General features: G+C 37.2%; 1 protein-coding gene across 6 annotated transcripts; it reads right to left on the reverse strand.

The window, feature by feature from the left end:
• Nucleotides 1–3,198: 3,198 nt before the first annotated feature.
• On the reverse strand, nucleotides 3,199–27,816 carry LOC106882844 (uncharacterized). 6 transcript variants are annotated; one of them, XM_014933646.3, is made up of 4 exons: nucleotides 27,508–27,816; nucleotides 10,700–10,974; nucleotides 8,643–8,742; nucleotides 3,199–4,303 (listed from the first exon to the last, which is right to left on the reverse strand). In XM_014933646.3, exons 2-4 carry the CDS (start codon nucleotides 10,873–10,875, stop codon nucleotides 3,992–3,994), a joined length of 588 nt encoding a protein of 195 aa, XP_014789132.1. In that variant the 5' UTR covers nucleotides 10,876–10,974; nucleotides 27,508–27,816; the 3' UTR covers nucleotides 3,199–3,991. The 6 variants fall into 6 exon arrangements, with proteins under 6 accessions (XP_014789132.1, XP_014789131.1, XP_052824111.1 ...); XM_014933645.3 differs by having other exon boundaries at nucleotides 10,700–10,977; nucleotides 27,508–27,815; XM_052968151.2 differs by lacking the exon at nucleotides 27,508–27,816 and adding an exon at nucleotides 14,211–14,235.

The following is a 27,816-nucleotide window of genomic DNA, read 5'->3' on the forward strand; positions in this document are numbered from 1 at the left end:
CAGTTAAATGCTTCTGTCATGGGCTTCTCATGCTCAAACTCCTGAATTCATTTCCTGCTTACATTTATGCTTTTTTTGTTAGTAATACTTTACTGTGTGTATTTATAAATGCAAATGCTTTCCCATACAAAATTGCACTTCATGTTTGAAGCTCTGATGAAGCTATCGGGTGATACAAAAGCTTTCAACTATGAGTGCATTGTACCTTATATATATATATATATATATATATATATATATGTATATAATATAATATAATAAATGCGAAAACTAATTTCTGTGTGTCAGTGTGTCACACGTAGACCCTCTCTCTCACTATTCAATGACACTCCTACTATTCTTCATGATGGGGTGAGAGTTATAGTAGGCATAGAGACGATGAGGGCGGGGGTGAAGACAGACAGAGAAAGAGAAAGTGAGACAAAGAAATTTAAGGAGAGCTGATGGTGTTTTATTAAAAGTAGTAGTGTTGATGCTGGCAGTAGGAGTAATAATAAAAGAGAGAGAAAGAGGGAGATGATGCCCAACTTTGTTTAACAGAAATTCCAGTTGCCAACATACTGAACACTATCATATTTGTTTTATTTCTTGCTTTCTTTATTATATATATACACACATATATATAAAATATACTTTAATTGAAATAAAGTTTCCTCAAAATTAAACATATCTAATATAATAAATGTGAATGTCAGTGTGTCACACTTTTTCAACTTTAATAAATCCGTTCTACTGGAAGCACAAGGCCTCAAATTTTGGGGGAAGGGATTAAGTCGATTACATCAACCTCAGTACGTAACTGGCACAAACTTTATCGACCTCAAAAGAATGAAAGGCAAAATCGACCTCGGCAGAATTTGAACTCAAAACCTAATGCCTGACGAAATACCTCTAAGCATTTTGCCCAATGTGCTAATGATTCTGCCAGCTTGCCGCCTTAATAGAATATTATATAATAATATAATAAATGTGAATGTCAGTGTGTCACACTTTTTCAACTTAACTCCTAGAGGCCATAACCTAACATAACATACTCACTCCGTGAGTAAATTAAGAACATTCCGGGCCGAACAGGACCCACAATCCTGAAAGTTTGGATTTCTAAGTTTTCCTTACTGAGATTGTTTTCAGCAAGTTTTTTTACGTGACTTTTTGTGACAAATTTTTTTGTACGATAACAATTTTTGTAATAATAATAATAATCATCATCATTGTTTAACGTCCGCTTTCCATGCTAGCATGTGTTGGACAATTTGACTGAGGACTGGCGAACCAGATGGCTGCACCAGGCTCCAATTTGATCTGGTAGAGTTTCTACAGCTGGATGCCCTTCCTAACGCCAACCACTCCGAGAGTGTAGTGGGTGCTTTTATGTACCACTGGCACAAGGGCTATTCAGGCGGTACTGGCAACGGCCATGCTCAAAATGGTGTATTTTACGTGTCACCTGCACAGGAGCCAGTCCAGCGGCACTGGCACGACCTCGCTCGAATATTTTTTCACATGTCACTGGCACAAGTGCCACTAAGGCGACGCTGCCAACAATCACGCTCAAATGGTGCTATTTACGTGCCACTGGCATGGAAATCAGACAGCTGCTTTGGCAATGATCACGCTCGGACAGTGCTGTTAGTGCTCCACTGGTACAGGTGCCAGTCAACGAAAATCTAAAGGCTAACTCTGTGACTAAATTAAAAACATTCTGGGCCAAATCCCGACCTGCAATCCTGAAATTTTGGATTCGTTGGTTTTTATTACTGCAATTGTTTCCGTCGATTTATTTGACATGATTTTTTGTGATGAATATTATGATCATTATTGTGATATGACTCTGGAGGAAGCAATTGTAACAAATTCTTCAGAACAAGTCAGAGATCTGTTTGCAGATCTTCACATTCAGGGTCAGTTGCTTAAAAGCTATATATTAGCTTAAAAGCCGCTCGATAGGACAGCTTTTAAGCTAGTATACATATATATATATATATCATTCAACCATGGAAGTGGTCGAATATATTCTTAAGTCCACCATTTCGTCAATCGCAGCAGCTTCCAAGCTTCACCACTAATTCAGTTTTCAACTAAATTGCAAACTATTGTTTTAAAGAGGACACCTCCTCAGCTACACTTTGGCATAAATAGTTTGAGATTTGGTTCAGTAGAAAAATAGTCACATCAAAATATTTGTAATCTCAAGGGGGGGGGGGCAGTAAGGCAGATATTCATCTTCAATTAACATAAATTTTTAAATTTTAAATTAAAATATACTTTTCTTAAACTTAAATGATAGAAAAATGCATGAGGAATTCAGAATCTCTTGTTGCATTTGAACAAAAATGAGGGACTCAATCTTTGTAAGCTGAATTCTGGGGGTCAATTTGTTCAACTAAAGGTGGTGCTCCAGCATGGCTACAGTCAAATGACTGAAAAAATAAAAGAATAAAAGAATATATACATAAGCACATAAATGTGAAACAAGGAGGAAAAAAGAGTACTCAAATACCGGAGGTAGAGTAATATGCTTTATTTAAAAGCAGCAGAAATATAACAAAAAGCTGTTACTCAGAGTTTCACGTTCTCGTTCATCAGATAGTTTTTTTTTAACAAAACTGTCCAATGAACGGGAATGTGAAACTCTGAGTAACCGCTTTTTGTTATATTTCTGCTGCTTTTAAATAAAGCATATATATTCACATAATTAAGGGATCAGCAACAGTTGCTTCACCACATACCGAAGTTCAGAAATAGCAGCTAAAGTGCTAAAACTCCAACAGATAGCAGTACTTGTAACTCACAAGTACTGCTATCTGTTGGAGTTTTAGCACTTTAGCTGCTATTTCTGAACTTCGGTATGTGGTGAAGCAACTGTTGCTGATCCCTTAATTATGTTTATAAATTTATAAGAACTTTTAAATAAGTTCTTCACCGATAATGGTGTTTACATACTGATGTGCTTGGTAAAAATTATTAATTATTAATTCATTAATAAACTAATATTCCTTTACCCTTTTACTTGTAAAGTATATATATATATATATATATATATATATATGTAACAGCTTTTTGTTATATTTCTGCTGCTTTTAAATAAAGTATATATATATATTTATACATGCATACATACATACATATATGTTTTTATGCATTCATACTTTGTGTGGAAACAATTGTAGCGATTAAAAAACAAATGTCCAGCCGTACTCCTTGTTGACTCCAATTTTTTCAATTATGTATTTATATATATATTGTGTGTATGTACAGACATTTATGCATGCATACATACATTACTTTATCAAACTGGTGTTTCAATGCCCATCCAGTTATACATATATATATATATATATATATATGTATATGCCCAAGGACTTAGAAATTTCTGATTTGGTCCCAAGATGTGTATTTAGCCTTCAAGGATGGGCTGGAATCTATGCTATTGCAAAGGTAATTAAACCAAAATCTGAGAACTCTAAAAGAGAAGCCTCAGGTATGGTGTTCATTAAGTTGTTGCACCCATTTTCTGTTATTAGAATTTCCAAAAAGTGTAACTGGTCCTGGCCTTCACTACTGAAAACAGCTCAACTATGTGGATTGTCTAACAGGTATGATATTATCAGTTAGATCTTCATATGTTGAAGCTTATGGGAGAATCCACCTCACACACACACACACACACACATATGCATCTATATATGATATATATATTTACACATATTTTCATGATTGAAATGGAGAAAAAGTATTCAGTTTATGTAGTAAAGTTATTTGTTTTTCAAAGCTGATGATAACATACAATCACCTGAAAGGACACATTCATATCTATTTACAGCCATATATATCAATTACATTCATATGCACACACACACACACACACACGTGCGTGTGTGTGTGTGTGTTTGTGTATGTACAAAGGAATGTGAATATGTATCTGTAAGCTTGCATCTGAAACTTTGGATTTTCTCCAATAAGGTGTGTGATTTGACATGGCTTATCAATATCAAACAATTACATTGTTTTGATTTTTAGGTGAGACCTCATCAAAGTGTTCATTGGCATCGGCACCTTTCAAAGATATATCATCCAACATAATGTCATGCATTAATTCTAGTTTTAGTTCTTTAGTCGAAGGGAACAATGTTGAGTCTTTCTCGAGTACTATATAAAAATCATCGATGTCTGCTTGGAAATCAGAAAAATAATCTTCAGAATTATCACCAACAAAAGCCAAATTGGTATTGTAATGTTTTTGGTTGTCGTTTATGATGGAAATCGATTTGCTGCTATTAACTGGAGTTTTCATTGAAATTTTCTGAAAGATATTAAAAATCAAGATTATCATGTAGTTCAACAGTATAAATAAACACTTTGAAGATTTGTCCAGTTTGATACAATATGTTTCTATATCTAACTCTTTCCTCTCAAAAGGCCCTGGAATTTGAGAAAACATATACTACAGTTAGTGTCATTATCACCAAGATTGAAATCTGAAATCGAAATAAATCTGATGACTGGCACCCATGCCAACCTCTCCTTCATTGGACACTAAACTCTGCTTGCGAAGACCTGTTGGGGCAAGTGAAATCGAAATTGTAATTGAACCATACTCGATGACTGGCACCTGCGCCAGTGGAGCACTAACAGCACTGTCCGAGCATGTTCATTGCCAGAGCAGCTGTCTGGCTTTCGTGTTAGTGGCCCATAAATAGCACCATTTGAGCGTAATCGTTACCAGCGTTGCCTTCTAGCACTTGTGCTGGTGGCACGTTAGAAAATCATTCGAGTGAGGTCGTTGCCGGTGCCGCTGGACTGGCTCCCATGCAGGTGGCACATAAAAAACACCTTTTTGAGTGTGGCTGTTGCCAGTACCGTGTGACTGGCCCTCGTGCCGGTGGCACGTAAAAGCACCCACTACACTCTCGAAGTGGTTGGCATTAGGAAGGGCATCCAGCTGTAGAAACTCTGCCAGATCAGATTGGAGCCTGGTGCAGCCATCTGGCTTGCCAGTCCTCAGTCAGATCGTCCAACCCGTGCTAGCATGGAAGGCGGACATTAAATGATGATGATGATGATGATGATGAGGAGGAGGAGGAGGAAGTCACTCTTATTCTATAATGAACCCTGAACTAGCCTCAACGTCTATAGAGGATGGATTGAACTTGCTATGTTGTTGAACTTAAACATATTTTTCTTCCTGGTCCAGCTATTATGTGGGTAATGTTCCTTTTATATTGCTTACTCACTAAAATTACTTTTTGTAACTGTTATGATAATGGAAGGTGACACAGTCGAAAATATCCAGCAGATGATGAGCTGTCAGTTCTACTTCCTGATCTAAATAGGTTATTAATTGTGACTGGACAGTGGTTAGAATGTTTGTGTATGTATATTGTTTCTTCATTTGGCATTTTAGAGGCTGTAGTTTACTTGTGGTCAGATTTAGTGGGATGTCTAAAAAGTGAAATATTCTTAGTAATATTCAGTGTTCCATACATGTCTATCAGATCGTTTCTAAACTTATTGATGCAATGTTTTACAAAATTGGTAAATCATTATCTCTGAACAGTATGAGGCTAGTTCAGGGTTCATTATAGAATATATATATATATATATATATATATATATATATATATATATATATATATATATATATATATATATATATATATATAAAACTGTGAAGCTGGCTATATGCAATATAAAACCATTCACTAATTGCTAACCTGCACTATCAGTCACAATTAGTGACAATTATATATATACCCATGCCAGCATAGAAGGCAGATGCTAAATGATGATGATGATGATGGTGATGATGATGATGGTGATGATGATGATATATATATATATATATATATATATATATATATATATATATATATATATATATTATATTTATATAAGTCCAAAAGTGTATGTACACTGCTATATGTATATATAAAAAATAAAATAAAAAATGGAACAAGAACAGGTGACAACAAAACATCCAGACAGTTAGACGATACAAAGAAGGACAGGTCATTTGGAGCTTCCTATCCTCAGTCAAGTACCGGATTATCTTAACAGTCCATTATTTACATTATTTACATTTGACAAATATTTGTCCTCATCTTGTTTGTTGTTAACACAAAGTTTTGGCTGATATATCCTCCAGCCTTCATCAGGTGTCTTGGGGAAATTTCGAACCTGGATTCTCATTCCTAAGGTATTTTTTGATGTTATTATTATTATTATTATTATTATTATTATTATTATTGTTCAGTAGTTTTATTTTTATAACGTGCTTTGACTTCACTACCGAGCGCAGCTCTGTGCGCCTTGGGTATGTGCTGTGGTTTGCTGTGGTGCTCTTATGTTTACTGTATTGAAAGTGTTTTGCGTACAATGTGTGCAGTACCCAGTAGTGCAATTTTCTGTATGTTATATATATATTTGTAAGTCCTGGTGTTTTTGTTATGTATTTGTCTGAATATTTTTTTATTATACCTAAGGCACCTACTATGATAGGAATTGTTTCTGTTTTTAGACTCCTCATTCGAGTTATCTCTTATGGTTTTTTAAACATTCTCTAGAACAACACTATGTACAAATCCAAATATATGGTACCCTAGGCATAACACCTACATGAACTTCTAACTTGTTGTCTCTTGAGATCTCTTGAGGTCTCTGGGTGAGACTTGGATCCAACTTGTACAAATGCAAAGCAAAAGTCAAACATAAAATAATAATAATAATAATGATAATAATAACATCGAAAGATACCTTAGGAATGAGAACCCAGGTTCGAAATTTCCCCAAGACACCTGATGAAGGCTGGAGGGTATATCAGCTGAAACGTTGTATTAACAATAAACAAGATGAGGACAAATATCTGTCAAATGTAAGTGTAAATAATGTACATAATTCCTCATCTCTTAAATATAGAACTATCTAAGCAGTTTTGGTCGGTTACACTCAAGACTGCTCCAATCTGGCCAGTAGCAAGAAAATCTAAGCTAAGAGCACTAGATACCCTAGAAGAAAGCAAGCAAATGTATATGAAAACAAGGACGAAAAAAACGGAGAAATTGTACACAATTACAAATACAAACAACAGGACTTTAACAACAGGTGTCTTTTGACTAAGGACAAATTAAATTAAGCTGGTGTATGTGGAAGTGAAGCCTGGAGGCAGAGACGTAGAGATGAAAGTCATGGGAAGAAATATAAGAGATACTATACGGATGGTACTCGAATCAAGAAAGAAAGGTCAGGCTTGGCGGAACACCGGTCACGTGGAAGGAGAGGAGAGAGGTATGGGCAGAGGGATTAGAAGGGGACTGTCATCTCTATGTCCCTGCCGTAAGGCTTCACTTCCACACACGCCAGCTTAATTTAATTTGTCCTTAGTCGAAAGACACATGGTTGTATTTGTAATTGTATACAATTTCTACATTTTTTCGTCCTTGTTTTCGTCTACATTTGCTGCTTTCTTCGAAGGAATCTAGAGCTCTTAGCTTAGATTTTCTTGGGGCTGGCCAAATTGGAGCAGTTTTGGTAGTAACTGGCTGAAACTGCTAAGATAATCTGGTACACAACTGAAGATAGGAAGCTCTGAATGACCCCCTCCTTGTTTTTTCCTGTCCTTTTTTGTATCGTCTAACTATCCGGATGTTTTGTTGTCGCCTGTTACATTCTTGCCCCATTTTTTGTTTTCTTTTATATATATATATATATATATATATATATATATATATATATATATATATATATATATATATATATATATATATATATATATGTGTGTGTGTGTGTGTGTGTGTGTGTGTGTGTGTGTACAGTTGACCAAAAAAGACGCTTGGGTTTCAGTTGCACAAGATCTCTTTGGTTGTGTCAAAAACAATGAAAATTTTTGAAAACTTTGCATAGGACTCTGAGCAAGTATCACCAAGCTTTTGGCACAGTTTGATACAGATTCTCTGCTCAACTTTCTCTGTCATGGTCAATACAACGATCACATGCTACACACTTTCCTTCAAAGCACTGTTGTAAAGTGAGCTAGAATGTTAAAACTTTGTGCGCATGCACATCAGAGTTCAAGGTCAATCTGCTTCAAGTGGCTTCACCGTGTGCTTTAGCTTCATTGTTATGGCAGCAGTCTGGATACTTATTGATCAGACCCCGTATAAAAATACTTTAGGAAGGAGTTGAACGTGTGAAATCGTAGAGTTGATATGTGAACCACTGCATGTGTTTATAATAATGAGCTCATTGTGTACAGTGCTCAGATGAACTATGACTTGTCAGAAAAGAGTAAAAGAGAGGACAGAAAGAAGGGGCGGACTGAGAGTATTAAGGGCCATCCAGCATAACTGTTCGCTAGGCCTCTTAGCATAGCTATGAAAGAGAGTTAGCATGTAGAGTGCGAGCCCCTCAAAGCTCTGGACCCTCAGGCAATGCTCGATTGACTGACGGCTCAGTCCATCCCTGACAGAAAATGACAAGAAGAAATGAAAGCCATCAATGAAAGACAAAAAACATTCAGGGTACACTGGATAAATCACAAAAAGATAGTGTATGTGTGTTTGGGGCAGGGTGTGCATGCATGCGCGCGCGTGTGTGTGAAAGAAAAGCTTATTTGGTAAAAGAAAGATAAAATAGTAATTATTTACTTTTCTATCCACAATTTCTGAATACATTTCACTGTCAGGAATTTCTATGGATACTTTTTTCCTTACAGGTCTGGCTTTGCAGATTGTGGAAAAAGGAAATCTGTGAAACACAAATAAGATACAATTACATGCTATGACAAACGTACTTGAAAAATCAAATAAAATGGTAAAATGGAAAATATTAAATACTTCAAGTTTTTTTAAGTTTGTGTAAAAATTAATACTTCCTTCTCCAAGCCAAGATTCAAAACCGAATCTAAGAATTCTTGGTCATTCAAACCACCATGATCAACAGGTGCGAAAACAGATTTTCTTTGTCCTGTCAAAAAGTGATTGATCATCTCCCTTTAACCTTCGACCTAAGGCCATGTCAGGTGAAGTTCAAATGGACAGGAGCTGACCTATTTAGGTACAAACTCTGCTGCAATAAGTCTGTCCTTCTAGCTTCCACGATTCTTATAAATTCAGTGGTCAACAAGACAGAAGCGGAGAGAAGGCCCTGGCAGCCAAACGAGGAAACTCTACGACACAACAGGTTTTGGCGACAGCAGAGACCAGAGCAATGTTCGAAGTTCCACGGTAGACTACAGTATCAGATGAACTACGTACACACACACACACACACACACACACACACACACACACACACACACACACACACAAACATATATTCATTTATGACGCATCATTTCTACAGATGTACCCTGTTTCTATTTCTAGCAACTCGTAGCAGTTGTCAACATTTTGCATGTAGTGAAGAATTATGTGTACCAACGACAAATTAAGTCCAGTGAATAAATTATTTTTAATTATGAATCCATTCACTCATTTGTTTACTTCAAAGGCATACATATTCCTTTTGCATCTGTTTACTATCATGCACATCTAACCACTACATCTGAAACCAAACTTATCAGAAAACGTGGCTGAAAAACCAATTGTTTTCCATATCTAGGTAATTATACTTTCACTCACATGTGGTTTCCATAGTGGTCACAACGATTACAAGAGAGATGATTATTTTGTCATGATATGTGGTAGGATCAGAAATTTGAAATTGAAATTAAGGAATTATAAGGGAAAAGACGACTACAATTCACGTGTTTAATCTATGTTCTTTCGTTTACTTATTAATCTATGTTCTTTCGTTTACTTATTCATCTATGTTCTTTTGAGCAGTTGTATACTGTCAACTTAACGTGACAATCCTAATAAGGGAATCATACTGCTGCTATTTAGCCCTAGGAAGCTGGACCGTTTCCTGTCGGCCTTGACACATTTCCTGTGTCCTTATGTTTATGAGGGGGAGACAAGTACCTCCACTTAGTCTAGCCTGCATTCAGAGACATGTTTCTGAGTCATTGCTCGTCATCAGCATGAAGCAGCACGACCGGCTGGCTGAACACGCCAGTCAATCTCTCACAAACATATATATTTCTAGTGAAAAGACATTCACTGATTACAAAAATTAGAAATGATCTAATTATGCTGCTAAATACCAGCAGTATGATTCCTTTATCGGGATTGCCCCGTTAAGTTGACAGCATACAACTGCTTTATAGTAACACTGCTGCTTAAGTCTCTCTGTGAGATTTATAATTAGATCATTTCTAATTTATGTTCTTTTGTTTACTTGTTATAAAGTTCTTAAAATTTCTTGTCATTGGTTGGTCACTCACCAACAAAAGTTATTGTTTTTTCCTTTAATGACATGAATGACATGGAAGATACTTTTTGTCGCTTTGAAACCGTGACCTGTTCACTGATAAAATTCCATGCCACATGGAATTTTGTCAGTGAACAGGTCACGGATTCAAAGCGATGAAAATATTTTGACAAATTAAATTTAAATGTTGAAGTGAATCTAACGGTTTTTGTGTGTATTTAAATGACTTATAAACACATTCCATGCTGCAATTGTTTTTGTTTCAGCACACGATCTCAGATCAAGTCACTTGCTATGCAAGTACATCTCCGTAAATCACATTTAAATTAAAATCAAAAGCCTTTTGTATGAATAGGAGAAACAAAGAAAATAACATATTTTGATAGCTTACACTTTTCTGCCTGTTTTCCATCGCCAAAAAAAGTAAGCAGCAACCAACAGTAGCAGCAAAACCAAACATAGGCTCAACACAAGAGGTACAACCAATGGCTTTGTTTCAGTATTTTCGGGAGTAGTAGTTAATTCCATCGCAAATGTATCCAAACCAGGAGATGTAGATGTTGCCATTGTCACTATTCAACTATATTCCAATAATTTTTTCTCTTCATTTAGAGATATATATTGGTTACGTTTTAGTTCTTGGAGCAAAGCAACTGCTGTTGGTTTCTACTGAAATGAAATGTAAAAACTTATTTTTAATATAATCTGTTTGACACATTGTTTAATTCGGTATTGTCTCCAATTATCTTCAGAGTCCACTTGTGTAGGTTGAACTATGTTAAAATGTTAGAGAAAGAAACCTAGCTGTTTCTTGCAATAAATACCAATACATTGATCTAAAACAAAATTTTTTTCTGTGGCCCTTAAAATATTATTGCAGATTCCCAATTTACAATTTTGTTGCATGGACCCCCAAAAATCTTATTTGGACCCTCAGGGGTCATATGAACCCTGTTCTAAGTGCTTGAACTGTTCTTGGAGAGCATTGTGGGCTGACACTTGCCCAAGGTGCCACGCAGTGGGACTGAATCCAGAACCATGTGGTTGGGAAGCAAGTTTCTTATCATACAGCCACGCCTGCGCCTATTTACTTTTCTTATTTCTTTATTGCCCACAAGGGGCTAAACGTAGAGGGGACAAACAAGGACAGACAAAGGGATTAAGTCGATTACATCGACCCCAGTGTTCTACTGGTACTTAATTTATTGACCCCGAAAGGATGAAAGGTAAAGTCGACCTCGGCGGAATTTGAACTCAGAACGTTTCTGCCAGCTCGCCGCTTCTGTGATAGAAGACCCTCTCCTAAGAATAGTGAAAGGAATAACTTTTCTCAGTAATTGCTTTCTCCTCCATTACCCTGCTGCTCTTCATTTTGGCTAAGTAGCATACGAAACTCAAATGAAAAATTGAGATTTTTCAGCTGCCTATTAAAAAAGATGTCATTTATCAAATTTTCAACATGCTTTTATAAATTAAATTATGCGTAGTTGTACATGTGTAGATGCACAAAAGCCAAGTATCACGTTGAATTACTTTCCTTGAAAGATATACCTCAAAACGAAAGTACCTATGGCTGACTGCCGATTCGACGTTGACATTGCCTTTCATCATTATCAGTTCCTTGGTGAGTGAACAGAGTAGACAGATGTGATACAAGAGCAATCCAAGACAGATTCAGCGACAAGGTGGTCACAGATGAAATGCTCTCCTAATGTTCAGTTATTGAATTTGGCAATAATGATACGTTCATCCTGTAGAAACGACCTCTACGTCCGCATTTAAGAATATATAACCGAGAGAGTAGGTTTCACTATAATAGCCTCACACCAGTCGGTTTGTCAAAGACAAAACAGACGACACAGGAAATAATTGTAGTGAAAAAACTGAAAGAACGGTTGGTCCTATAGCTGGCACTTAGTCAACATTTAGTAAGAGAAGCTACGTGAACAGAATCACGTTGGGGGAGGTCACCAGTTTGAAAAAAACGACCGTGCGAACCATTTAAGAATATATAACCGAGAGAGTAGGTTTCACTACAATCCTTTTGGCTGATGAATTTGCCTTCAAACTGTTGCACACCCTCGTATATAACGCGATCCTTCGCCACATATTCTGATCTGCAACAAGTCTTTCAAGGTTTTTGGCATAAATTGCACAGTTAAATGTCAAAAACTTCGCCCAAATTGTTGTAGTTCTTTACTTGACCACGTTGAACTTTGTTTTATTTGATAGTGATCAATAAAGTTTCGATAATAATTTTCAAATACTCACAGTTCTGCTCGATTAACTACAAGTATACAGTAAGGTAGTTGACCTTACAACGGCATTTTGTTATTTGTATTCACTCAATTGTCCCTCAACCTCATCACGGCCTGCTGATAACAAACATTTTTCGTATGCTTTGTGAGTTAGGTTGCTTTCTCATTTAAAAAGAAACACGAAACCTAACATTTTTCAATGTCATACGTTTAAACCCAAATCTCTCAAATTGCACTCCTTCTTAGCTTCATTTTATATCCAACAAAATTGGCTGTTTTGATCCAGTTTTAGAAAATTTGTTTTGCAGAAGGAGAGTAAGAGTCTTTTGTCTATTTTCGTCACTTGAAAAATATTTCATTATTTTCAGAATCGAAGGAGCTCTGCAGAGACGGATTTTTTTCCTTTCTTTTAAAAAAAATTTTTTTTTTTTACTGGCTATCACGATCATGTCAAACAGAATTTTCTTGGTCGGCTGACCGGTAATAAAGTCACAGGAAAAAAAGTCACAATTTTGGCTAGGATGAAAAAAAATGTCACAATTAATTTATGGTGACTGTTAATAAAGTCACAGGGAAAAAATCACAATTAATTTATGGGATCCAAACAACCCACCCCCTGGACAAAATCCCTTCGGACAAAACCTCACTGGACAAAACCCCTGTGACTTTTTTTTGTTACCTGGATTCGTAGATATATCACTGTTATCATTCATCACTTGCTTTTTTATCTGAAATATTTAGAGCTGAATTCTTTTAAAGAACTAAGGGTCAGTTGCGTGATTGTGTGTGTGATTGTGTTTGTATTTGTCCCCCGCCTACCCACTTAACAACAGGTGTTGTGTTATTTACGTCCCTGTAACTTAGCGGTTCGGTAAAGGAACACGATAGAATAAGTACTAGGCTTTTGAAAATAAGTACTGCAGTTGATTTATTCGACTAAGAACCCGTCAAGGTGGTGCCCTGGAATGGCCACAGTCCGATGACTGAAACAACAAAAAGATTAAAGATAAAAGATATATATCTCTGTGCATGCGCATGCGCACGCATATCTTTGTGGCTGTGTTTGTCCTCACCAATGCTTGACAACCCGTGTTGGTTTGTTTACTTCATCAAAACCTATCGGTTCGGCGAAAAGATACTGATAAAATAAGTATCAGACTGATAAAGAATAAAGAGTGGGATTGATTTGTCCGACTAAACACGTAAAAGATGAAACGATATTTCGAAAATACATAGAAAACTATCGCTTACCTTGTTTTATTAATCACAGTTGTGTTTAACAAAATGATAAATAATACGTTTTTCAAAACACTCATGCATTAGTGTGGATTTTCCAAAACTGTAAATTGTATTTTTTCAAAATCCAGGACGCACTGTTTGAAAACCAGATGGGATGGTCACAGCTATAAACCTTTGATAAGTCTTTTCTATCAGGGCTAATCTTTGGATAAGTAATAGCTGCAATGCCTCATTGCTGAAACCAATCGCTTCCATGTCATTGAAGTAGTTGTAACTTTTTTCGTTTTGTTTGTGTAAAGTAAAGCCACAGTTTTAAAGCAAAACAAACATAACATAAAGATTGAATAATAAGGATTAAAAAAAGAAAATGCCAGATATTTTAAGAAGAAACGACCAATGACATACCCTTTCGGTAAGACTTGTAAACTGTTGAACAATTCAAACTACGTAATAACACAAATGTCAATTTATTTATTATCTGCGAATTTGTTTGTAGAGCAAAAGATATTTACAACACCGCATATTCCTGTATTTTAATCAGTTGACCTTGACAGCATAGCGTCAAGTCTAAGGAGCAATGATTAACAATATTTTGTCATTCAGGTTATCCAGTGTCCTCAGCAAAGACATTTATCTCCGAATGATTCAGGTTGCTAGATTTTAAAGAGTTTGTCGTATACCCTCGTGCTACCTAACAGCGAGTGGAGGCGCAATGGCCCAGTGGTTAGGGCAGCGGACTCGTGGTCATAGGATCGCGGTTTCGAGTGTGAGTGTTTATTGAGCGAAAACACCTAAGGCTCCACGAGGCTCCGGCAGGGGATGGTGGCGAACGCTGCTGTAATCTTTCACTACAACTTTCTCTCACTCTTACTTTCTGTTTCTGTTGTGCCTGTAATTCAAAGGGTCAGCTTTGTCACTCTGTGTCACGCTGAATATCCCCGAGAACTACGTTAAGGGTACACGTATCTGTGGAGTGCTCAGCCACTTGCACGATAATTTCACGAGCAGGCTGTTCCGTTGATCGGATCAACTGGAACCCTCGACGTCGTAAGCTACGGAGTGCCAACAACAACCTAACAGCGAATTTATTTCTGATCAAAGACATGACTATGTCACATTATCCTAAGGCATAGAATAGCTAGAATTATTTTATTCAATGCGCTCCTTCCTTTTTGAAGACAAGAAGGTGATGTGGCTGCTATTTCTAGAAAGTCGAACCGATTTTAAAGAGGCATAATGGCACAGTGAAACTTTTCTGAATCGTGCTCAAAGTTGTCTAACTTAATAGCATCACCTGGTGAAGTCTTTTAGTCATGTATGAGGAACCATGGCTCACTCTAGCAAAGAGTGATTATTGTTGGAGATATATCCAGGTGCAGGAGGTTGGTCCGGGATTTTTTGAAGAAATTTGTCCAGTGAACTTTCGAATTTTATGGGACCCGTTTCCATTTTGACGTATTTTGCTATGGTATTAAAGAGAACTGGACCGATTGAGGTAAAGTAGTTGTGGCATAATGTTGTTATGTGTCCTGAGTTCAATTTTTGCAGTGGGCGGATAGCACGGGGATTAAGTCTTGGGTGGATTTTAAAATTGAAGCCAACATCATTTGTGCAATATTGATGGAATATTTCCCACATCACACAAATGATGTAGCACTCCCGGCAGCATTTGTATATTTGTGCATAATTTTCTTTGAGGCATAACACTCTTCTCTTGCAAGTAATAACTGCATCCTCCTCGATTTTTAGTTTATCTGTCATATACGAAAGGTTATACGAATTGGTTGCGGTCATACTTCTTATTTAGGCTGAAAATATCCAAGACACAACTGAAAATATCCGTTCGTTTCTAAAAAAGAATTCCTTCAACTGGAAGCACAAAGTCTCAAATTTGGGCGAAGGGATTAAATCGATTACATCGACATCAGTATGTAGCTGGTACTTATTTAATCGAACCCGAAAGGATGAAAGGCAAAGTCGACCTCGGCGGAATTTGAACTCAGACCGTAGCGGCAGATGAAATACTGCTAGGTATTTCGCCCGGCGTGCTAAGTATTTCGCCGCCTTAATACAATATAATATAATATAATAATATAATATAATAATAATAATAATAATAATAATAATAATAATAATAATAATAATAATAATAATAATAGATAAACAGGCGGGGTAAGAAGCCTGCTTCCCAACCATATGGTTTTGGGTTCAGTCCCACTCTTGGCCAAGTGTCTTCTACTGCAGCCTCGGGCTGACTGAAGCCTTGTGAATGAATTTGGTAGACGGAAACTGAAAGAAGCCCGTCGTGTATATATATATATATATATATATATATATATATATACGTTTGTGTCTGTGTTTTTCCCTTCACCCACCATTGCTTGACAACCGATGTTGGTATGTTTACGTCCCCATAACTTAGCGGTTCGGCAAAGAGACCGATAGAATAAGTACTAGGCTCACGAAGAATAAGCCCTGGGTCGATTTGTTTGCCTAAAGGTGGTGCTCCAGCATGGCCGCAGTAAAATGACTGAAACAAGTAAAAGAATAAAAGAATTAAAGGAAGATGGTATGCTACACGTGGTTGGGCACCAACAAATGGATAAAAGAGGTGCGGACTGAGCCGTCGGTCAATTGGGCACTGTCCGAGGGCCCGAAGCTCTGAGGGTCCTGCACTCTACATGTTAAGTAAATCAGTGCTAAGGGGTCCGGTAAACAGTTATGCCCGAGGGCCCTTAATACTCTCAGTCCACCTCTGGATAAAAGTATACTTTACTTGTTACTATGGAAACAGGTACCTATATAATGTCTGTGGCTTTCGATTGGCTAAAATTACCCAACATTTCCAAAGTGCAAAAGTTATTAACTTTTTATTTATTTATTAGTTTATGGGAGAAAATGAATTTCACTTCCATAATTAGCATACAAAACTACATCAATACACAAAATTTGAAGTCAATTGGAAATTAAAGGAATTGGAAAATGAAAACCAAACAGAAAAGATCCTTTACTCACAAAAAACTTGGTGGGCCTGGAGCTATAGTGGAAGATAGTTGCCCAAGGTACCTACCGTACAGTGCGATTGATCCCGAAACCACGCAGTTGCAAAGAGAAAATTTTAAACACAGCCATTCCCTTGCCTTTATATTTGTTTTATCGACGTCATAAATAGGATAGGGAAAACAGAATCTAGGAATTGAACTCAGACCAAGTAAGACTAAAGTAAGTACAATTAGGTATTTTTCTCGGGGTGGGGGGGAAATCTTAGTTTGACCATTTTCCTTAAAACACCTGAACACGTCCTCCAAACTTGATGTTGTCTTGACCCACATTAGCCTGATACAGCATCAGTGACGTAGACAGAATTTCTGCGGCAATACAACTTATACAGACATATACAGCAGAACAAAAAGTACCTCATCCATAAAAGGGTCGCCCAGGAAGGACGCGCCCTTGTCACACTAGCTACGCTACTGTCGAGTGGGCCTATGATCAAAGGCGTTCTAACCGTAACCATCCCTTCATCCTTTTCAGACACAGTATATGAACGGCTATGTTATATGTACTGTGATAATTTTTCATTAACGCAACGTGGCATGATTTGAGGGCTGTTTAACTATTTCTAACTCGTAGACCATGGGACTATGAAAAAATCTTCCTTGTTTGTGTTGTTGTTGATGAGGATTTTCGGCTCCTGCCTGCACGGATATACTCACACACACACACACATACACACATATTGGACGGGCTTCTTTCAGTTTCCGTCTACCAAATCCATTCACAAGGCTTTAGTTGACCCGAGTCTATAACAGAAGATATTTGCCCAAGGTGTCACGCAGTGGGACTGAACCCGGAACCATGTGGTTGGGAAGCAAGCTCCTTACCACGATGGAATAATGAAGTCGTATTTTTAAATTTTTATCTTTTACTTGTTTCCGTCATTGAACTACGGTCATGCTTGGAGTACCGCCTTCAAGCCTTTAGTCGGACAGATCGATCCCTGTACCTTTTTTTCCTAAGCCTTGTACTTATTTTATAGGTCACTTTTTGCCGAACCACTGATTTACCGGAATGTAAATAACCCAACACTAGCTGTCAAACGGTAGTGAGGGCCAAACACACACACACACACACACACACACACACACACACACACACACACACACACACACACACACACACACACACACACATGTATGTATGTAATACAAATAATATGTGAGTATATGCATATATACGTACATGTATGTACATACTTACATCTACATGTATATATAGATGCATATTTGGGTACAGGACGTCACAAAAAAAAAACGTGGACAAAATGAAAAACAGAACATAAACAGAGCACAGAAAACACACAGGCCACGTAGAGAACATTTCCTTCATCAGCTGCCACCATACTAAACTAAGTGTTTCGAAGAGTTAGGGCAGAGACGCATTGTTAGAATGGCTCTTTCCGCGGAAACAAATTAAATGAAATTTGTAATGCGGAGGAATATAGTGGCGAACAGAAAACACGACAGGAAAACGAAACAGTAAGGCCGTACAGTGCTGTTGAAGAGTGATACACCGGAACATGTCCACAGTTGTTCCTGGTATACAAACATAAATCAAACAGTCCCTAAGTATGCAAGTTACTGTAAAAGATTCTTAATTTCTTCGAATTATTTCCATTTTTCTTTTCTAACAACTGCCATTGAAATTTCGTCTTCTTTCTTCAGCTAAAATGAACATTTCAAGTAATTAGGATTTTTTAAATGGCATTGGCTATATCAGTCCTTAACTATTACTGTAAGTTACTGTTAGGAAGGATACAGTAGGTATGAAAACCAAGAATATTGTCTCACATTCTGGTGACTATTTCCAGTAGTTATAAAAGGAAGGGTGGGGGAAGCACTCAGAAAGCAGTAATGTCATTCTTGCTTTACTCAGCTAGCTTGCATGTACAGCCGTCAATAATAAAAGCGTCATAATTCATGAGGTCATTAAAAAAAAAAATCATTTAAATGTTTACGACACGTTCTGTATTGACAGTTGTAGTTGTTAAACTTCAGGTCAGCACTGATCAATCAGACCTGTTATCATAGACAACCTGGACGTGAATATCCCGTTAGAGACTATATTTTTTCTTCCTATTTATTCTTAAAGGCAGTAGATAGTGATATAAAGGAGATATGATTGTTGTGAGTCAACAAAGTGGAAAGTATATTTCGTTCACGAATCGTTCTTTCACTAAGTGATAGTCAATAATCTCACTTAGCTGATCGGTTGCTGTGTTCTTTTTACATAAATCAACAACTTCTAGCTTTTAACTAAATGTACATGACGGACTTCTCTGCTTAGTTACCATTGTGTAGTACCGTAGTGTGGTTTGTCAGTTAAATAACTAAACTGAGTGCTAACGAATGACGTCTACTTCAGAGATGTTTCTACTTGTCTTCAAATTCTTTGTATGGCAGTATCATTGTCGATGCACCATAAAGCAAACAAAACATAACACGTCTCGGTAAACCATTGCAAACATATCACTTGTCGCTATTAATACATTACAATACCAATGAATGCAGTAAACATAATAGTGGGATATATTTATTATATATGAATGGTAACATATCATAAGATTGGATTCTAGTGAGGATTGTCAAACTCCTCTCATCAAACTGACCCTTTGATAAGATGCAGGTTAACTCAGTGAGTTTTTTTTTCAGGGAAAAAGTGCGTTTTGTGTGCCGGGATATGTGATAATTGTTTTCGTCATGTTTACAACTTATTGCCGATGTTAGGATGAACTTATATATTTCCGAATCGTCAGTTCGACTATCTTTCGACTCGCCCAGCTGTTACACACCGCTGACGTGTGCATTTATTTCAAATCCTAATAAACAATATTGATTTTTCTGTCTTCTTAGTGCGAGGTTCATATTATTGCAAAGTTTATTATATCATTAATTAACTTTATTTTAGTATATTTATTGATTTCTTCCTTGTACCTAAGGCTATGTATTTTGGGTGAGGGTGGGGGCATATAATTTACAATAAAGCGGTGATTTGACTTAGTTGTTAGAGTGTCGGATAGATTGCATTGCGGTATTTGTTCCAGGTCTCTATTCTCTACGTTTAAATGCCGCAAGGTCAATTGGCCTTTCATGCTTTCGAAGTTGATAAATAAAGTACTAGTCTTGTGCTGATGTAGAGTTTTCTCTGCCTATGTCTAGAAGAAATCAGTTGTGGTTAGATTTGGAGAGGAATGGACTGTACTAGGTCCAGCGCACACCACATTTCACGACAGTGCTCCTACAACTGCATTAGAGGTTAAGCGACTAAGACAATGTAGTAAGTAATATTGACGCAGCATTACTGATGCTTTTATTTCGAAAGGATAAAAGCAAAACAGTTCTTGGTAGAGTTCAAAATCCAACGTATAAAGATATAACTGTATCCCCATGACATTTTGTTCGCTACTACACTAATTTTGTTAATCCAAAGGCATAGGCCGCAAAACGAGCCAGTATTATTCTCCGAATATGAAAACTATGAAGTGACAAAAGCGGAAGAAAAAAACAATGGACAGCTGCCGATTCTCATGTTTGAGGAGAACACTTGACATCAAGTGGCTGCAGAGAATCCGAAATGACACAGTTGAGATGACATCGGACATCAACAGGATCAATAGCGAAATAACAAGTGAATGGTGGAACTGGATTGGACACGTCCTCATTAGAAGGTTACGTGATGGTTTGATGCTGATTGGTCGGTTAATCAGCTAATCACATGAAAGAACAGTGATCTTACCATGGTAGGTGTCCTTCTACACCTTGGGCAAGTGTCACGCAGTGGGACTGAACCCGGAACCATGTGGTTGGTAAGCAAGCTATTTAACACTTTACAATTTACAAAGAAAAAAAAAAAAAGATACAGAAAACCACAGCTTCTTTGTTTTACTGTAATTTAAGCATTAGTGTGGATTTTAAAAACTTTAAATTCGCTGAGAATCCAGACACTCCTTGCTGTGTACAGCTTCAGATCTATAATATAATTTAATGACGATCATTTTAACAAAAGAAAGGCATGAATCCGATTCTCGTCTAAAGTTAATTTCTTACACTCGTCAAATTTAAGATGGACACTGCCATGGGTGGATACTGCGATGAGAGAACATACACATCACTCATTAACTCGCTGGTTACGGACCGAACTGGTGAAGTATGGATGCCCAGCATGAACAAAACAATAAAAATAACCCAAGACCAGTGCCCTCTGACCTTTGAAAATATTTGTTATAACATTGTCGACACAACGACTGGATATTTACTTCAAATGAATCTTTTCGCCTAACTGACTCATTTTTGCTGAACCACTAGAAAATTTTTGTCAGTTTCCACAAAAAAATTAGGCGCAGGCGTAGCTGTGTGGTAAGAAGCTCGCTTCCCAATCGTATGGTTCCGGGTTCAGTCCGACTGATTGGGACCTTGGGCAAGTGTCTTCTACTGTAGCCTCGGGCCGACCAAAGCCTTGTGACTGGATTTGGTAGACGGAAACTGAAAGAAACCCGTCGTAAGCATATATATGTATATATATATATCTGCGTAGTTTAAAACAAAATAACTCGAAATTCGTCTTCGATGGATAGATACAAATCGCCATATTGTGTCTCCATCTCCAGTAAGCATTTTGCTTTCCAACAACGTTGCTGTTGAATTGGCATACTATGCTGAACACAGCTACTTGAGATTTACATCATGCCAACTACCGTAAATCCTCGAGTATGGTCCGCCCTTGAGTATAATACGCAGGGGATTTTTCGGGGGCTGTACCTCTGAAAAACCTAAACCTTGTGTATAATACGCACCCCTTCTCTAACTTGAGTCAAGGAGGTCGATATAACGTCCTTCGTTTGTTAACGTATATACGGTAACGCCCTTTATTATTATTGTATTTATAACATAATACAAACGTCTAGCTTTTTTTGTGCACTTTGCAGAAAATAAAGAAATAACATTAATAACGTCAGTGAAAAATAAACATAGCTTAAGGCATTTTCGCGCCCGACATCAGAAAATGCGTCTGAATGAACATTGCCGGACAGGAAATAGAGACTCGGACATTGCTTAGAAAATATTTTTCATTTTTAACCTCGTATATAGTACACACTATGTGGAGGCGCAATGGCCCAGTGGTTAGGGCAGCGGACTCGCGGTCATAGGATCGCGGTTTCGATTCTCAGACCGGGCGTTGTGAGTGTTTATTGAGCGAAAGCACCTAAAGCACCACAACTTTCTCTCACTCTTGCTTCCTGTTTCTGTTGTGCCTGTAATTCAAAGGGTCAGCCTTGTCACACTGTATCACGCTGAATATCCCCGAGAACTACGTTAAGGGTACACGTGTCTGTGGAGTGGTCAGCCACTTGCACGTTAATTTCACGAGCAGGCTGTTCCGTTGATCGGATCAACTGGAACCCTCGATGTCGTAAGCGACGGAGTACCAACAACAACACAACAGTACACACTGGGGATTTTGACCTTCAAATTTTGGTAAAAAAATGCGGATTATACTCGAAGATTTACGGTATTTCACTTGCAATTCCTGTTCAATTCTATTACAACCTGTACAACAGCGGTCTCTGTTTGCAACTCAGTTTGGCATACTTTGTGTCAGAGTGTCCCTTGCTGTCGTCTACTCGAACACAGCAAGTATGCTACCATATCGTCCGACTCTTCTCCTCAGAAATCTTACTTTTCGATCGCGAAACATCTCAGTATTTCCTTCATTGTACATAGACTAGCTCATTGGCAAAACACTTTGACCAGCTACATCGCTACCGCGGTCATTTATATTTACACAATGCGAACGATTTGATTTGCAGTCTAACGTTGCAACACACTCACACAAACATACACGCATCTCACTTCTTGTTCAAGCTTTACTGACTGTTGCTAATACATAAAAAAAAGCCTTGTTCATTTTTTTTAACAATTCATGAACTGAACATTCATTTTCCTGTAAATTTGATTTTTAGTTTTTATTTAATTTTCATTTGGTTTCATGCTTTTAATGCTACATATTTAATGACACAATATACAGATATGACGCTATGAATACACGCTCACTTCTATCAATATTTATTTCTCTACATACAGTAAGACACACCTCAACTTTTGATTGATCTTGTTATTATGCTAAAAATAGAAACAGACTTTCCATGTCTACGGCATGTTGTCTTCTTCCTTCTCACCTTCATATCTTATTCAGTAGATCAACTTTGTGCTATGGCAAAGTACCAACAACAAGAACAGCAATCTTTCTGATGCTCCAGTCATTTTAACGATCTTAAGTTTCGTTCGTTTGTCTTATAACAAACGCACCACAGGGACATTCCTGTTGTAGATAATTCCTTATTTCTTTACTGCCCACAAGGGGCTAAACATAGAGGGACAAATAAGGACAGACAAAGGGATTAAGTCGATTACATCGACCCCAGTGCGTAACTGGTACTTAATTTATCGACCCCAAAGTCGATCTTCAGGTCGGTTTGTATGAATGGATGTGTGTATATATGCATGTATGTATTCAGGGCCGGCCCTACTGTTGCTGGCGCCTCGGACAAGCTGAACGTCGGCGTGTAAAAGCTGACGGTCTTGGAAATTTCCTTGTCTTTGTCACGCCCTCCTTGGCGCCCCCTAGCACATGGCGCCCCGAGTTGCCACTACCTTGAGCCGGCCCTGTATGTATGTATGTATGTATGTATGTATCCTGTGGGATAAATTTCGCCGACCCAAGAAATAATTTTACTAATTCCGGGTTTGTACATATTTTTCAATCATAGTTTTAAAAATCTGAAGTTGAAGAGAAAATTTGACGTGTGTTTATTTTATAAAAGTAAAAAGTACTTGTTTTCTCTTCTTTCTATCGCTTAGTGTTCAACGACTTGGATTCTGTTTCTTAATTACCGTGTTGCCAATGTAGTTGTCTTATTCAGAAGATTTTGTTTGATTCTGGTATCAAGTCATTTATTACTTCATAAATAATTAAAATAACATTATTAGTGCTATTTTTTAAAATTGCTATTGTTATTTGAACTTTAAATAATAATGTTTAAAACGGTAATTTATCCACCCCCAACCGTGTTAATTGTTTTATTATGGTGGAAGTTTAAACTCCAGAGTAGGAGTAAATCAGACCAGTTACCCGGTTTCCATGGCGTAAACATTACTGAGTTCACAACATTCCCTCTGAACGGGACGCGAAATTCTTTCTTATGTCAGTCAGAACTCGAGCGCATAACAAGTGGTGGGAGATAAGATAAGGTCACTTGGGTAAGGAATGACCATGCTTCTTTTCTCTTTTGATAATGCTTGTTGTTCTTGATCTTGTTACAACCATGGCGGCCTCTGCGTAATTATTTGTGTTGTTTTCTACTTTGTAAAGCAGTAAGGAGAGCGAGTTGCTAGCATATCACCCTCTACCCACATTTTCCACATCCACATCTTTACCATATGGGGCCTTTGCAAAATCCGATAAGAAGTATAGATGCAAATCTATCTAATTACTTGGCTCCTAAAATCAGGCTTAACTTGGTGATCGGTCGACTTACAACACCGTTCTTCGTCTTGAGTTTACTTGGTAGAGTGTATTTGTTAGCTTGACAACAAGGTCAAGGTGAGCCCTGATTGGCTGTATGCAAATAGATCTATGAGGGATCTGTTCAATTTCACTCACAAATTAAAAAAAATGTTTAAACTAAACAGTTTGCAACTTCGTATACTGGTGTAATTACTCACGCAGAACACGGTTTACTGTGAACATTTTGGACAAAATTTCGTATTTAAAAAGTTATTTCGTGTTAAAGATGTCGTATTTGGGTAATTTTAGCCAATCAACAACGTGTATTCAATTGAAAAAAGCTACTCCTGTTTGCAATAGTAATCGAAGAGGAACAATTTCCGGGTCGTCTCTACTAAATATCATCACTCTGTTGTCGTGCATTCCTTACTCTTTTCTTCTCTACTGGCAGACAGCCACTTCTACACTCTCAACTACCAACCAACGAGTGAATTTGTCACTGCCACTACAATTTCAGTATTTCCCGGTGTATAAGCCGCTGTGCGGCTTTAGAAAGGTGTACCTAATATGTATACTTTTTTATAAGTTTGAGGAGGAAAATAATTTGTGTATGGAGATCGACTAATTCCACTGATTTTTTCAGAGGAAAGGTCAGTTGGTGAACAACGCGAAAGACTACGGCTTCAGTACATTGGTGCTTGGATGAAAACAAAGCATATTTGTTTTGTTTTGCCTTCATGTTTTGATAATGTTATTTCTAATCTAATAAAGACTTTTATCTTGACGAAATGTGTTTGTTGTTAATTATAAGATAAAATCACAACAATAACAATATATCTCATAGTTGTAAAATAAAGCATTTTGAAACTACAAACCCATCAACAACAAAAAAAAAGCTAGCTGCAGACCCGTAGCTCTATAGGTCTTTTAAACACCGGTGCGCTTTATGTGTAGGTAAAACCAAAATTTTTCCCCAAATTCGGTCCTGCGGCTTAAATAACTACGTTGGGTAAAACGAATAAATATATGTAAATAATATTTCTTCCTTCTTGGTGTTGATTCTTCGATGTTTACAGGTTACTCCGACGCGAGAACCAAAAAAAAAAAAAAGAAAAAAAAAGCGTGTAATATGCAACACAGGCAGTAAACAAAAAATATAATAGAACACAGTGGTGACATTTAGTAGAGATGACCCAGAAGCTGTTTCTCTTCGATTACCATCGTAAACAGCAGTAGCTTTCTTCAACTGGATACACGTTGATTGGTTAAAGTTACCTAACTACGACAACTTTAACACGAAATAACTTCTAAAATACGAAATTTTGTCGAAAATATTCAAAGTAAACCATGTTCTGCGTGAGAAATTACACCAGTGTACGAAGTTTCAAACTGTTTAGTTAAAAAAAAAATTAATTAAAAAATCTGTGAGCCAAACTGAACAGATCCCAAATGATTTCATTACTGGGGTCCGGGACTCTCGTGAGAAAAAACATTTCGCGAACGGGACACCGTTCTGTTGCAAGGTTCAAGGCCACTAATTTTGCGGAGAGTCGGGGGTTTGAAAGTTGATTACATAAACTACAGTACTTAACTGGTATTTTATTTTATCGATCTCGATGAAAAAAACAAAGCTGATTTCAGATTTGAACTCAGAACATAAAGAGCTAGAAGAAATACTGCTAAGCATTTTATTTAGTCCGACGTGCTAACGATTTTGCCAGTTCGCAGCCTTTTCGTAAAATATTACCAGAGGATAAATGAACCGGAAAAGGTTCAGAGCTCCTGACCAAGTTCATAACAATATAAAGAAAGAATTAATAGGAGAGCTCCCAATTGACCTCGTTCAGTCGAGTCTTTCCTGATTATGTATCCTAATTATGCCGAGGTTCTCTTTAACGATCGTTTCACTGAAATTATTACAACAAACGCTGATAAAAACTAGAATGAATTCAATCGATTATATTCCATCTTTTATGTATATATGTTGTTGGCACTCCGTCGCTTACGACGTCGAGGGTTCCAGTTGATCCGATCAACGAAACAGCCTGCTCGTGAAATTAACGTGCAAGTGGCTGAGCACTCCACAGACACGTGTACCCTTAATATAGTTCTCGGGGATATTCAGCGTGACACAGTGTGACAAGGCTGACCCTTTGAATTACAGGCACAACAGAAACAGGAAGTAAGAGTGAGAGAAAGTTGTGGTGAAAGAGTACAGCAGGGTTCGACACCATCCCCTGCCGGAGCCTCGTGGAGCTTTAGGTGTTTTCGCACAATAAACACTCACAACGCCCGGTCTGGGAATCGAAACCGCGATCCTATGAACGCGAGTTCGCTACCCTAACCACTGGGCCATTGCGTCTCCTTTCCATCTTTTATGCATCTATTTAAGAAACCAAAATTGCATCCGTTCACGCCCAGAGATCGAATCCAGCAAGGGTTAAACTTAGCTTTTTATCATTTCGAGCTCAATAAAATAAGAAGCGCTATCGATTTTATCGACTGAATCCTCCCCCGAAATTTATGGTCTTTTGACTAAGTTCCAAAGCAATATTAGAAGTTCTGCAAATCATTCCCAAGTAGAAATTTATCTATTGTTGAGTTAAGTTTTTGACCATATTTTGAAATCCAGATGAAGCTGTTTAATTTAATTTCTACAAATGAAAACCTTTCGCAATCACTCGAATCTTACTACGTCCAATATTCTCGCTTCTATAGATTCTAGGATTTGTGTAGATATAATAAATTAAAATAATAGGAAAAGGTAGTTCAGCAGATAAACTTTTCTTCTGAAAAAATATCTAACTTACACGATTAAATCATACAGGTTCCATTAAATTCGATTGTTCAAGCCAATACGAGTTTAATAACAAACTTAAGGAATAGGAATGCGAGAAACAGAATCATTAAAATGCAGCAACAATTTTTTTGGAAGAACAATAGTTTTTTCTCTCTCTCTCTGTTATTTCGTCTTCTTTTGGGGAAAACATGTCAATATGTCAGTTCCAATGACGCAGTTTACGTAGTAAAAAGCAAGAAAGATTTACCATTCATTATAAAATACTAATAAAATACTAATAAATACAAATACGATACTAATACATTTTTGATCAGTTAAATGACAAATTAGTCTTCTTACCTGGGAAAACTGGCGCAAATAAGCTGAACATGATATGTCAATCTGATACAATTTCGTAAAGCGAGCGATTGAAAACTGGTTGACGTACAAACACGTTGGTTAATAAATAACACAGGTAAAATTTTCAATGATTAAGGTAAGCAGATGTTGACACTAATACGATGACCTACATTCATAGCTGTTAGATATATTAATAAAAACAGTCTAAACAATTCCTACAATACTCAGTCATTTCTCCGTGTCTGGAGTCGCGTGTCTTGCATTTTTCTATCTTTTTTTCTCGCTCTATTCGCATAACTTAAATGCTCA

The sequence above is a fragment of the Octopus bimaculoides genome, chromosome 5 (assembly GCF_046866305.1).
Source record: "Octopus bimaculoides isolate indiv1 chromosome 5, ASM4686630v1, whole genome shotgun sequence".
In the NCBI taxonomy this organism is placed as follows: Eukaryota; Metazoa; Mollusca; class Cephalopoda; order Octopoda; family Octopodidae; genus Octopus; species Octopus bimaculoides.

Bases quoted from the DNA above. Each gene is read 5' to 3' on its own strand.
- LOC106882844 (XM_014933646.3), bottom strand. From the start codon at position 10,875: ATGGCAACATCTACATCTCCTGGTTTGGATACATTTGCGATGGAATTA. The intron at 8,743-10,699 runs GTAAGCTATCAA...TGTGTTTCACAG, and splicing joins TGGAAAACAGGCAGAAAAGT to ATTTCCTTTTTCCACAATCT. The intron at 4,304-8,642 runs GTAAATAATTAC...AATATCTTTCAG, and splicing joins CAGAAATTGTGGATAGAAAA to AAAATTTCAATGAAAACTCC.